General features: G+C 32.7%; 1 protein-coding gene across 1 annotated transcript in view; it reads right to left on the bottom strand.

The window, feature by feature from the left end:
- LOC114341076 (melanoma receptor tyrosine-protein kinase) overlaps positions 1-15,130 on the bottom strand; it is a 735,210-nt gene that overhangs the window by 14,208 nt on the left and 705,872 nt on the right. Inside the window, exons 16-17 of the mRNA XM_050649582.1 lie at positions 5,881-6,010; positions 1,283-1,484 (exon numbers count right to left, since the gene is read on the bottom strand). Coding sequence (XP_050505539.1) covers positions 1,283-1,484; positions 5,881-6,010 — 332 coding nt within the window. The remainder of the gene's footprint in view (positions 1-1,282; positions 1,485-5,880; positions 6,011-15,130) is intronic.

The raw sequence follows: 15,130 nt of genomic DNA, 5'->3' as shown, positions 1-15,130 counted from the left end.
ATTATAAATAATATTAATAATACATAGATATACGATAATTCTGTTATTATGGCTATAATTATGCTAAATGAAACCAAATGTGTCGCAAATTCCTCGGTAGAATGCAGTAGGATGTGGTTACCCATACTGAAAGAGGAAGTCAATAGAAAGAAAATGCCACGATTAGTAGGTCAACAACATACCGAGTTAGTACATATTTTATACTTTAGTATTACTTATTGTAAAAAAATATTCATTATTACAACTTATTATGCAAGGCAAAATCCGAGGAAAGCGAAATGTGGGAAGATGAAGAACATTCTGGCTTAAGAACTTACGGGAATGGTTCAAATGCAGTAGTGCAGAGCTATTTAGAGCGACAGTCAACAGGGTCCGCATTGCCATCATGATTTCCAACCTTCGCTAGAAGATGGAACTTAAAGAAGAAGAAGATTGTATATCTAGTAGACAAGTGTTTTTTCGCGCTTCTGGTGCAAACTTACGTGTTTTGAAATGTACCGGTCTTTTGTGTTATCCTTATAATATTACATTGTTTTCGCTCAACACTCTTGGGTAGGGGTGTAAAGATACCCCCCCCCCCCAAAGCACTATAAATATAATTAATGTTTGCATAAATCTCTTTATATTTAGAATTGCGATAATTTGTCAATGCTTGAATCAGCTCTTATTTTCAGTACACTTATTAAATAAATATTATCGAAGGAATTCTCTCTAATTATGTTATTGCTTCAGTGGTCCTTAATCTTGGAACAATGATCAACTCCTCAAATGATTACTTCCAGTAAATCAAAGTCAGTAAAGAAAAGTCTAAAGCAAATTTGAACAAAATGAAAAAAGTGTCTGCACAAAAGATTTGAAGTTGGAGCTAAGAGTTTGGTTGGCTAGGTGCTACGTTTTCTCGATTTTGGTTTATGGAATGGAAGATTGGACCTTGAATGCGGCATCAATAAAAAACTGGAATAATTCGAGCTGTGGGTACACCGAAGAATTCTGAAAATATCGTGAAAAGAACACGTCCCAAACAAAGAGGTTTTGAGAAAGATGAATGAAGAAATGAATATCATTACTGTGCAACCTGATAGAATGATATAATTATATATGAAATGAAGTTTTCAGAGCAATCATATCTAAAGTACGAATAGCTATGATGACTGCCCACCTCCGTCGCGGATATGGCACTTGAAGAAAAATTGTAGACAAGTTCAGTAATAAAAAATTATGTTGTCTTTGCTGCCAGTAAATCTTTTTCTAAATATATATTATAAACTAACAATACACTTACAGTCCAACGGAACAGTTATCGGGCCTCTCCATTCGATAACCCTGCCGGAGCAGATGGAATAGGTTCTGGACGGCAATTCCAGGATAAGGTGTTGCTCCCAATGTAACAAGTTCCCAAACTAGAATACCAAAACTCCAAACGTCCGATTTTGTGGTATAAATGTGATCTGCCAGTGACTCTGGAGCCATCCATTTTACTGGAACTTAAAGAGAACAAAAATGTGTGAGAAAGGAATGAAACAAAAAAGACCTAGAAAAAACTATATTAACAAACTACATAATGATAACAAAATACAATAAATAAAAATAGTATACTAGATATTTCAGCATTTGTTTGCTGATCGTCTTCTTCTTCATGTGTCACCTCCTCTAAAGAAGTCCATCGTGGCAATTCGCACTTCTGACACCTAAATACTTTTGATGCTCTAACTAAAGACATCAGCAGAATTCCAATTAAACTTCTTTTTCTTCTTGACTGGCTTTACAACTCGGGGTGAGTCTTCGCCGCATCCACTATGGCCCTCCATCGTCTGCGATCTTGCGCTTCGATTTGCCATTGTTGTACCCCAATCCTAGATAGATCGGTTTAAACCAAGCTCTCAAATTGTTTAATCAGGAGATGCGTATTCTTCCACAACTCCTTATTCCCTGTATTCTTTCTTGTATTATTTGTTCGTGTTATGTTTTCTAATTTTAATTGTATCTAAAACCTCTCTTTCTTTTACCATTTTTCTCAACACCTGGACATTCGTGAGTCTATCCACCCAACTTATCCTTAATATTCTTTTGTAGGCACGTAACTTGAAAGCTTCTAATCTGTTCGAAATATCTTTCTTTAATGTCCAATTACTGATCTATTAAACTATAAAAGGGCGATCCGACCCTGAACTTAGTTGATGTATCATCGATTAAAATTTGCTCCTAGTAAAACTAACTTCTTAGTGGTTTATTATCAAGAAACGCTAAAAATTTTTACGCAAATAATGTAATTAAACAACCTAATTTCATTACACAAAAAAGAAATTGTGAGTACATTACCAATTTAATACAAATAAATTATACATATACTAGACTTAGGCAAATATGCAAATAAAAACATATGAAATATGCGCATAAATATACAGCATTTTACATAAAAATATGCATGTTTATCTAGAAAATATGCATATAAAAATAAAAAAAAAATAGAAGTACCTACAGTAAAACCTGTGTCGGCCACCTGTACTAAGGGCCAGTTTAAAAATTCCCCAAACCAATTATATGTAGACTACAAAAACTGGCAATACTGGCCACCTTTCTATATCGGCCAATTATTCTTTCATATTTAGTGGCCGTTACTGACAGTTTTTACTGTATATATAAATAACTCAGAAAGTAGTATCTGTTTTATTTCAAAAATATTTAAAATATCTTAATTACATCATAATTTACAGTAATTAATATTTATTTATTTTACAAACTAAGCTTAGGTATTTCACTATTTAAGTATTTTAACAAATAAATGATATTACTTTGAATTGTGCTAACACTAAATTAATGATTAACGGCTGTTTAAATTTTTCTAACAAAAACTTATGGTTTCTGAGTAGGTACAATATATTTGTATATGAAAAAACTTCTTTTCACATCAACTGATGTAACTGGGGCAATTTTCAAATACCTATACGGTAATCTTTGCTTTCAAATTAAATGGTTCCTAAAATTCTCCCACCTAGTACTTAAACTAAGTACTTCAGAAATGACTGGTTTGTTCAACAGTAAATGTTTTGAGTTCAATTAGTGCGGTCGTAAATATTAAATTTATCTGACCTGGCCCATTTTTAAGACCCACCCGGAGCGATAAGCCACCGAGGTAGACAGAGTTGGTCTTTTGCAATTAACACTGACTAGACGGTATTCCCATAATAAAGCCTAAAATAAATTTTATCTGAAACCGGGCCTTTTATACTATTATCGGTTAATCCGGGCTGTTTATAGTGGTAACTAATTGAACTTAACCATTTACTGTTTAACATGCCGTAACTATTTGCATAACAATTAAAATCAGGAATCTTAAAAATATCAAGATAATATGACTATGAAAGCAGGAAGATTCTCCAAATATTTACAGGAGATTCTTGGTTTTTTTCTCTTTATCTAAGAAAAAATACTATAAGCCTAAATTAAAAGCACGCAACTAGAGGCTATTGTATGAGAAAACAGAGCATTTATTTTCGGCAATTTCAAATTGCAATTCACAATAATATTACAAGGACAGGTGTTACCGGTATCAATTTTACAACATAATAATTGATTTCTAAAACTGACCATCCCAATAAAAATTTTTACCTAGAGGTATAAACTAGCAGATTTTATAACCCTTATTGAAGGACAAAATTACAATTATTATCTAGAAATATTGAAACAAAATATATTCGGACTTCCAAGCTCTTCGTTGATTTTATTTCATGAATATATCTATACACCTGATGAAATTTCAAGTTATGCATACTTTTATAGATATATGCAAAATGTGACATTTTTGCATATTTTATGCATAATATGCAAAATATGCAATTTGCATATTTGCCTGTCTGCATATAACCAATAATTCAGTTAAAACATATTCAATAATCCTGTTTTCTGGTTTTAGAACAACTTCGATAAGTCGAACTAATTAGTAAATACAGGACCGTCTTAACACATTTCTGTCAAATAAAGAAAAGAAAATTTAAACATGGATAATTTTGAAAATATTAGCATATTTATATAGGTACCTACTACATCATCAGCATCGACATATTCCAATGCAGTAAGCAATTTCAATTTTCCTTTAAAAGAACAAGCCGTTATCATGTCAGCTATTCAAGGTATTAAAATACATGAATATATAATAGCCATAGGATCTCTACTCACGCCAAAAAATGTTGTATTTCCTCTCGAATACCCAACAACTGAGTGTGTATTGACTTAAACAGTACAAGCATAGTAGATACTTTACTAAACAACCACAAAACCGTAATCATCCAAGGCAATGAAATAGAAATTCGATGACTTATTACGCCAGCAAAGAGACTAGTAATATCAAACATATGCCCCAGCATTCCTAACTATGTTATTGAAGATGAACCTAAACAACTGGAACTAACTGCAGTATCCAAATTAACATTTTTGAAAGTTGGCATGCCCGAATCTGAGTATAGCCATGTCTTAAGCGTCAAATATTTATATCTTCAATAATTACCAAACCAATTCCAAACTCACTCTTAATACCCTATAACAACACTCCTTACAGAATTTCCCTATCCCTAGATGGTTTAAATTGCTCCTTATATAATACTACTGGCCACACTGATAAAAACTGCATATCAACATCTACCGGAACAGAATCACCTAAAGAACAAATACATCTCTCAGAACTTGAATCCATGGAAGTCAATCAAAATAATACAGCAACAAACATTTCAGAAGATACAACCAACCGCTTCAACCCTACTTCTTCAGATATCCCAACAACAAATGATTAGCCCACAACGCACAACGCACCTTCAACAACTTCAGTAAACAGCAATAATACTAATACAACCAATTAAGCCAAAAGGCAAATATCAACCTCTCCTAAAACCTCAGAAAATAAAACCTTAAATGAAGCTTTTATAGCTCCAAAAGAATCCAAACCCAGAAAAAAGAAAAAGACTTTAGGATGTTGAAGCAGCATTAAATCCAATCGAAGACATTTTAAAGACAGAATCTCCTTCATATACGCTAAATTTCACTGAATTATATGACATCGTTATAAATGCAATGGGATCAAAAGATCCTGAAACCATAGCCAAAAACTATACAGAAGACTTTGACGGCTTATACACCTTATTAAAATTGGTTCACTCAAAATTAAATGATCGCCGCATGAAAAATAATATTACAAGAAATATAAGGAAAATAAACCCAACATATATGATGAATCTTCCTTCACTGAAGAAAGTGACTTCGATCCATCTCAACAGCGCAATTAAATTCATTCTTCAATGGACCTTGAACGGGACTTGAATTTTCAGACCAAAAAACATTAATAAAAACCCTCCTTCACAAAACCTGGCAGGAAAGATGGAGCCAAACAGAAGCAAAACTAAAAATTATCAAACCAGATGTTGCTTCTGCTGTACTACCACTCCCAGCTCAAAGACATGACCAAGTAGTTCTCAACAGATTGCGGCTACGTCATACAAAATTCACACATGGATACATCAAGTCCAAGGTTCCTCAGCCGAAGGATCCTCTGCCACAACTGCCAAATACCAACTTCAGTACAACATATAATAATAGACTGTCCAGTGCATTCAACAGCAAGATCCACAGCGAAAATACATCCCAACCTGAAAGAAGCTTTAACAGAAGACATTAGTGAAACAATAAACTCTCTAAAAAGTTGTAAACTTTATAACAAACTGTAAGATTTCACAACATGTATTTTTTAAAATTGCTATGTAAATATGTCATGTATAAAAACTATTTCTAAAATAAAATAAACCTAATTAACCTAGGGGTTGATACGGTTAAAAAAACTATAAAATGACCTATAGGATTAAAAATAATTAAGGAAAAGTCACTTAAACTTACCTCTTCCTTTGCTACGTTTAAGATATGCATTGTCTTCATATACATCTCTCGTTAACCCAAAATCGGATATTTTGCATACTTTGTCATCCGCTAGCAATACATTTCTGGCAGCCAGGTCCCTATGAACGAGCTAAAATAAAAATAGTAGTTAAAGACATAACTTTCTATATTCGCTATGACATTCTGTGACATCATGAAGTCATTCGCTATGACGCTTTATAATATTATCTTTGTGTAAAAGATGGATATCAAACCTCCCTTGATCTTGTACTCTATAATATAGAGTATTATGTATAAAAAGGTGGTGAATATAACGTGAAGTACTAGAGAAACTTTTGTTGTTACAAACACATAAGAACAAAAGTTGCCAAAATTAAATGGAGCTTTGCAGGCCACTCACACTGCTAGACAAAAAGACCAACGTTGGAATGCAACAGTACAACATTGGAGACCTTACCAAAGTAAACGACCGAGAGGAAGATCACAGATGAGGTGGGTTGATGATATTAAAAAAGTTGCCGGAACAAATTGGAAATATGTTGCTCAGGATAGAGACCGATGGAAGGAGTTGGGAGAGGCCTATGTCCAAATGTGGACGATAGAAGGCTAAGAAGCAGAAGACTAGAGAAGCACTTACATGCTTTAAACAGACGATACTAAAACCTAAAACATTATATTTCTATTACAAGTACAAAGATTACAAAAACTTAGGTTTATTCTGAAGCTATTTTCGTATGGCATTTTTATAATCAACTATTTTCAATGCGAAATAAGCCACAATTTTATTTGTATTTTTTGACAACGACACCCGACTTGGGCTTCGAAACGTTAATAAAAAAAATTGTAATTTAGGTGTAAAAATACACCTAACTGATTTACTATATCTTACTGAAAAATGTTTTTGACTTTTGTTAAACAAACCAGCATATTTATGTTTCGTGGACATTAAGGCGGCATTTGACAGAGTCAAATTAAAGGACGCCATCTTAATTACTGTAATCAAGACTAAAACCTCTAGGAATAATCAAAATAATCGGCAACACCTATCATAAAAACATAATAAAATTAAAAGTAGCAGAAGGACTAACTGATCCAATTGAAGCTGGCTACTGGATAAGATAGTGGGATTTCCTTAGTCCTCTATTATTTAACCCGCTCATGGGTGAAATAAAAAAGTAAGAACTAAAAAGGATACCAAATACTTCGAAGTGAAGATGATTTACAACGTATACTGCACCAATTTAGAATTACAGCCAGAAAATTTCATAAGTTAATCTTCCCATAAAAGACAAAAGGCATGGTGATAACAGCAAATCTACTAAGAAATAATAGAGCAAGTGATGGACTTTAAATATTTAGGCATCACATTATCTAGCTACGGAAAGCTCGTAACAAAAGGGTAAGATCTTTTGAATATAGCAAACAGAGCCGCAGGTTGCTTGAATTAAACAATATGAAGAAATAAAAATATTGGGGAAAAAATAATGCTAGAAACAGTATAGATACAAGCCCTTAGAAAAATAGATGGTAAGACACTATGGGTGAGGGCTAAAAGTACCTACAGATATACGATGAAGGTATAAGACGATAGGTGGAGAACAAGGGAACAAGAAGCCAAGGACTGGGTAAGAATTAGAAGAGTAGAATGGAATGATTATATAAGCCTAATAACAACAAATGCAATAGTAAATAGGGTAAAAAGACGATTTATCCAAATAGGAAGACGATTAATGGGAAGACCACGATAACGATGGAACGACAACTTACTGGAAGCACATAGAAAAACAGACAGTTGAGGGGTGTAAAATCAAAGTCGGCAATCTCCCATTTCCATAATTTTGGGAACGTGACCCGTCAAAATGGCCATGTCAAAACAGCCCCGTCAAAAAAGCCCCGTCAAAATAGCCCGGATACAGAATAGGCTCGACAAAATAGCCCGTAAACAAAATAGCCCCGATAAAATAGATCGCACACAAAATAGCCCCGGTCATGACAGCCCCGGCTAAAACAGCCCTAGTCCAATCTGTAGGTGAAAAATAGGTCGATTTCAGGATATAATTGAGGAATTTTTGAAACCTATCAGGTGTGGTAAAGGACGATGCCAGGAATAACTTATACTAAAATGTAACCAAAAATTTTGTGCGGTTTTTTATTTATGACGATTTTCATTTGTTAAATTTGCAATTCTTAAAGATTTTTAATTTTGCAGCTTAGGATATTCATTTTAGAGAAACATTTTTGAATAGAAAATTCTAGTAAATTAAAAAACCTCCAATTTGAGCTATTGCAAGTTTAATTTTGTTAATACGTTATTGAAGAACAGCCTGCGAAAAGTCCAAAATGGCCGTTTCTTGCAATTGCGTTATTTATTGTAAAAATAATTTTTATGTATTTTTTAAGGCTTTAAAATAAAGATCTTTCAATTCTAAACATAAAAAAATTTGTACTGCCCGATTTGTGAACTTAGATATTATAATTTGTTTATCCCAAGAGATCAAATAATGTCCAAGGCTATAACTTTTTGAAAAAGAAATCGTACAGAGTTAATCCAAGATCCACTCTCCTACTAAAGACTTATATTTTCATATTCTGATGTAAATAAATGCGTATAACATTTTTCAACGTCTTATTTCTGGTTTGAAAATAAGGGGGCAAATTTTGTTATAAACATTTAGAACTGCAGCCGCCCCTGTACATCCTATGAGTTTCTAACTTGCAGATTATTGTTGCTGAAGCCAAAATAAAAATTAAAAACCAAATAAAAATATTCTACGATCAACTGAAGCCGAGATAATTGTTTTCGTTTTCTTAAATCGTAGTGACTATATTTATAACAATTAAGAAATTATTTCACAGTGATCGACTAAAGAAAGACTTATATTATCTTAAAATAAAAATTATTTTAACCGAAAATTACATTTAATTATTAAAAATGATTTTTAAAATGTAGTGGAGGTTTATTTTTCCTTACGACTGTGATTTATTGTGTCGGTTGCCCTTAGCAACGGCTAGCAACTTATAATACATTGAATCACGGTTTTTGCTTTAAATTTTAAAGCGCCGCTTGGATTGACATGAAATTTGGCAAACACATAGATAACATGTTAAAGATTAAAAATAATATTGAGCCTCTGTGTTCTTTTGTCCTGGGGGTGAGTTTCACCCCTTATAATGGGTGAAAAAATATATTCAAAATAAGTCCGGAAATGGATAAAACGTCTAATTCTAAGCACCGTTTGTTCTATAGCATTTTTTCACCAAGTTAATACCTCTCGAGTTATTTTCGAGAAAATGCCTTCATTTTTTAACAAAAAAAAAACACGTTTTTAGGCGGTTTTTGACAAATAACTCAAAAAGTAAGTATTTTATTGAAAAAAAGAGTTTTAACAAAAATATACCAAATTAAAAATTGAAAAAAAAAAAATGTTGTATACATGAAATCTCTAGAACCAGTAGAAACAAAGTTCTAGCTAATAAAAAATAGGTTCATATCCGTCAAATTTCAAAATGAATTATTTCAACGTGAAATAACCAAAAAATCATGCACTTTTTGGAGAAAAACATTACAGCTTTTTTAAAGTGTTTAAAAAAATATGTATATCTATTTAAAAAAAAATTATAGCATCAAAAGTAAGCAAGTTACGCTGAAAATAAAGTTGATCTCTTTTTTTTGTCAAAAAACTCGTGAAAGCCGCCCTCTAATTACTATTTTAAATCAAATTAATCATTACCGCTTCACAAGTTATTTTACTCATGTATTATTTATATGATCTGTAAGTATCATCGGTTCAAAGAGCTTATTTAAAAAAATTGGTTTTAAAGTAAATGTGTTTTAATTTTTAATTTTGAAAAACTGTTTTTTTTTAATAACTTAAAATTTATTAGCGTGACCAAAAATCAGAAAGAGTAAAAAAATGAAGTTTTTGCTGTTCGAATATTTTGGATTTTTTGCTTTTTTTTTTTGGAAGGCAAAAAGTTGTTAAGATATGGCTGTTCTAAATTTGCATACACTCGTGATTATTGACTAGTTCATGTCCTTTTAACTACAGCCCCTTCAAAAATAAGCACTGTGAACCGATGAAACTTACAGACATAAACGACACATACACGAGTAAACCAACAAAAAGTGCATGATTTTTTAGTTATTTCACGTTAAAATAATTCACTTTTAACTTAGACGGATATGAACCTATTTTACATTAGCTAGAACTTTGTTTCTACTGGGTCTAGAGATTTCGTGCATACATCATTTTTTCAATTTTTAATTTTCTGTTTTTGTTAAAACTCTTTTTTTCAATAGAATACTTACTTTTTGAGTTATTTATCAAAAACCGCCTAAAAACGTGTATTTTTTTGTTGAAAAATGAAGGTATTTACTTGAAAATAACTCGAAAGGTATTAACTTGGTGAAAAATTTCTATAAAACAAAAGGTGCTTAGAATTAGACGTTTTATCCATTTCCGGACTTATTTCGAACATATATTTTTTCACCCCTTATAAGGGACGAAACTCACCCCTAGGACAAAAGCACACAGATGCCCAATATCATTTTTATTCTTTATCATGTTATCTATGTGTTTGCCAAATTTCATGTCAATCCAAGCGGTGCTTTAAAATTTAAAGCAAAAACCGTGATTCAATGTATTATAAGTTGCTAGCCGTTACTAAGGACAACGGACACAATAAATCACAGTCGTAACGAAAAATAGATCTCCACTACACTTTAAAAATCATTTTTAATAATTAAATGTAATTTTCGGTTAAAATAGTTTTTATTTTAAGATAGTATAACGTCGGTCTAATGCGCAAATTGCCAAAGTCGCAAATTGAAAATTTTACAGGAGAGACAAAAAACTTTTGAACAAAATTTAAAAAAGAGAGAATTGCCTAACTCCATACAATACATAATTGACCAAAATTTGTTAAACAAAATATTTACGCAAACTTTCTACTTATATTCTATATCCATATTAAAAATAATAGTCAAAATATATTTATTTACTTACATTTTCTAACGTTTTCAATCAAAACAACTTCAGAAACACGGACATAGGCAATATTCGTCTGAATGGGAAAGAACGTTTGGACTTCAGCAAAATTCGTTTAGCGAAATTGGCGCGAAATAAAAAAATAATGACGCTTGTGGGAACTGTCAGGCGGTAGCTATTACCGTCTACTACTAGATGACACCAAAAAACAATTTTCGGAAAAAATGGACTTAGGCAATGGGCGCATTAGACCGACGATAAGTCTTTCTTTAGTCAATTACTGTGAAATAATTTCTTAATTGTTATAAATAAAGTCACTACGATTTAAGAAAACAAAAACAATTATCTCGGCTTCAGTTGGTCGTAGAAAATTTTTATTTGGTTTTAAATCTTTATTTTGTCTTCAAAAACAATAACCTGAAAGTTAGAAACTCATAGGATGTACAGGGACGGCTTTAGTTCTAAATGTTTATAACGAAATTTGCCCCCTTATTTTCACACCCAAAATAAGAGGTTGAAAAATGTTATACGCATTTATTTACATCAGAATATGAAAATACAAGTCTTTAGAAGGAGAGTGGATCTTGGATTAACTCTGTACGATTTCTTTTTCAAAAAGTTATAGCCTTGGACATTTGACCTCTTGGGATAAACAAATTATAATATCTAAGCAACACGTTCACCAATCGGGCACTACAAGTTTTTTTATGTTTAGTATTGAAAGATCTTCATTTTAAAGCCTTAAAAAATACATACAAGTTATTTTTACAATAAATAAGGCAATTGCAAAAAACGGCCATTTTGGACCTTTCGCAGGCTGTTTTGTAATAACGTATTAACGAAATTAAACTTGCTATAGCTCAAATTGCTCAAATTTACTACAGTCTTTATTTAAAAGTTTTTCTCTAAAATGAATATCCTAAGCTGCAAAATTAAAAATATTGAAAAATTGCAAATTTTAAAAATGAAAATCGTCGTAAATAAAAAACCGCACAAAATTTTTGGTTACATCTTAGTATAAGTTATTCCTGGGATCGTCCTTTACAACACTTGATAGGTTTCAAAAATTCCTGAATTATATCACGTTTTTTCAGCCACAGCCTGGGGTACCTCGGCGAAAACACCCCAAATAAAAAGTTTTACCTTTTAACGGAGTACCATTTATTTTAAATTACTATTCTAATTGGGAAATAGGCCGCAATTAACTTAAAAGTATTTTATTAACGTTTCGAATTCCACTAGTCAAAATACAAAATATTAATAAATTAAACAAAAATGTAGTAAAAAATTCTTCTAATAATTTAATTTAATCTGACTCGTTCATATCGGCAATTCAGACATTCATACAGTATGGTGCAAATGAACAGAGTAAATTGGTTATTTCATAAACCCGCTACGTAAAGAAAAATCCTGAAATAGGTCGATTTTTATTTTTAAATTACGATATTACGACAAATATACATTTGTAGCAGAAGGCAGAGATGCAAAAAGCATAATAGATTACGTAGTCTACACCCAAGAAATGAAACAAAATATAAAACAAGTCTGGACAGAACAGAGAGCAGAGATCGGAACTGATCACAGACTGGTAATGGCAGAGATGACATGGCGAAAACCGGTACAACAAGAACAGATAGAATACAGCAGAATAGCAATAAAAAAGCTAAAAGATGAACAAAAGAAAAGGAGATACCAAGAAGAAACTGATAAGGAGTTCAAAATGGAGGAGAGAAAGAAAATAGAAATGGATATGGAGGAAAAATGGGAAAAATTTAAAGAAGTAATAATAAATAAGGCAGAAGAGATATGCGGAAATCTAACAGTCGGAAAGTTAAAGAAAAAGACGGAATGGTGGAATGCAGATATACAGGAAGGAGTGAGGAAAAAGAAAAAGGCATGGAAAAAATACAATCGCACAAGAGAGGATCAAGATAAAAAAGAATACCAAAAACACAGAAACATAGTGAAAGAACTAATAAGAAAGGGAAAAAAGAGAGTTGGAAGAAGTTTGGTGAATCCCTAAACCAAAATTACAGAGACAACAACAGATGCTTCTGGAATAAAGTAAGGAGTCTAAGAGGAAAGAAAAGAAAAGAACTCAGAGGTGTAAAAGACAAACACAACAAACTAAAGACAAATGCAACAGAAATACTAGAGGTGTGGAGAGAATATTATGAAGAGAAATATATGGGCGAGGAAAGTGAAGAAATAGAGACAGAGGGAACCATAGAACAGACAGCAGAGGACGAAAACCAAATGGAAAAAATAAGTACAGAAGAATTGGAAGAAGCGATAAGTAGAATAAAAATAGGAAAAGCGAGCGGAGCAGATAAAATTGATCCCGAAATGATAAAATGGATAGGGAAAGAAGGAAAGAAGTGGTTGCTGGAAATAATGAGAGAAGCATGGAGAACAAACAAAATGCCGAAAGAGTGGGAAGAAAATATACTGATCCCAATTCACAAGAAAGGAGAAGAATCCAACTGTGGAAACTATAGAGATATATGCCTCTCATCAGCAGTGTTCAAGCTATATATGAGAATAATAGAAAGCAGATTAAGAACAGAGGTAGAAGAAAAACTTGAAGACGAACAAACAGCATTCAGAGTCCAAAGACAAACAGTTGACAACATAAGCATACTACGAAATATAATAGAAAAAAATAATGATCGGGGAACAAACATATATATAACCTTCATAGACCTTAAAGCAGCGTTCGACTCAGTAGACCGGAAAGTATTGTGGAATACTATGGAGGAGCTGGGAATACCGAGGAAGCTATTAGAGATAATTAAAAGTACGTACAGTAGAGTGGTGGGAAAAGTACAAATGGGAGGTAGCAGATCACTAGAATTTAGGATGAACAAGGGAATAAAACAGGGAGATAGCCTAAGCCCACTCCTATTCGTCATAATTATGGATCAATTATTTAAAAATGTGAAAATAGGGACTAATCAATTAAAAACAATAATAGGCTACACACACCTAACACCAGTTATGATAGAAGGATTACTGTATGCGGACGACGTCGTTCTCATAGCAGACAACCCGAGAAAGATGCGACGACTAATTGATGTATGGACTGAGGAAATAGAGAAAATGAAATTAGAAATAAACATCAGCAAATGCAAGACGATGAAAATAGGTCAGCAGGAGCACGAGATTGGAGGTGAAACACGAGTGTTCTGTAGAGGACAAGAATTGGAGAGGGTGACGGCCTACGAGTACCTGGGAACGATAATATCAAATGACGGAAAGCTAGACCTAGAAATTGCAAATAGGACAAAGAAAGCTACGACAATATACTATGCGATTAATAATACGATACTGGGAAAACGGGAAATCAGCCAGGAAACAAAAATACATGTATATAATACAATCACAGCACCAACTCTTCTATATGCAAGCGAGACATGGGTCACAAATAAGAGACATGAAAGTGCCATAAATGCAGCAGAAATGAAGCATCTGAGAAAAATAGCTGGAAAGACGAAGTTGGACAGGGAAAGGAACGAAAACATCAGAAACGTGCTAAGCCAGGAACCAATAGAAAAAAAATTGAAAAAAGAAAACTGAATTGGTTTGGACATATAACTAGGATGAACGAGAACAGACTAGTAAAGAAGGTGACAGATGCCAAAAGACAGGGGAAAAGAAGAAGGGGCAGACCTAGAAAGGGGTGGATGGAGCAAATCGAGGAAATCGGGACAAAGAGAGGGAAAACAGTGCAACAGATGAAGGAAATGGCAGGAGACCGGAAGGCGTGGAAGAAATGGGTAAAAGATGGATAGGTGATACCAAAGTGCGACGCTCTTATAGGGCATAAGGACAACGAGAAGAAGAAGAAGAAATTACGATATTTTGGTATAAACGTCCTACTAGTGACGTCATTTATCTGGGCGTGATGACGTATTTGATGATTTTTTAAATGTAAATAGGGATCGTGTGCTAGCTCATTTAAAAGGATATTTAATGCTTTATTCACTAATATAAACATTTACATAATTAACAAAATGTCGAAACCCAAAATACTCCATTTTCAAACAAATAAATGTTTAAAAATAATAAAATCTTCGGATTTCTTAGTTCGGAAACAGATTCTCTCTGATACCTATTCCCATCCTTCTAAAAATTGCAAGGAAAAGAAAATTTACATATTTATTTATACAAGGTGTTCAAAAACTTTATTTTAATTTAAATTATTTGACAAAAAACAGAATGTATGTAATTTATTTAATTTGAAATACATTTTACTGCTGTCA

Source organism: Diabrotica virgifera, chromosome 4 (genome assembly GCF_917563875.1).
Source record: "Diabrotica virgifera virgifera chromosome 4, PGI_DIABVI_V3a".
NCBI lineage: Eukaryota > Metazoa > Arthropoda > Insecta > Coleoptera > Chrysomelidae > Diabrotica > Diabrotica virgifera.
This window is presented reverse-complemented; position numbering and strand designations above follow the sequence as displayed.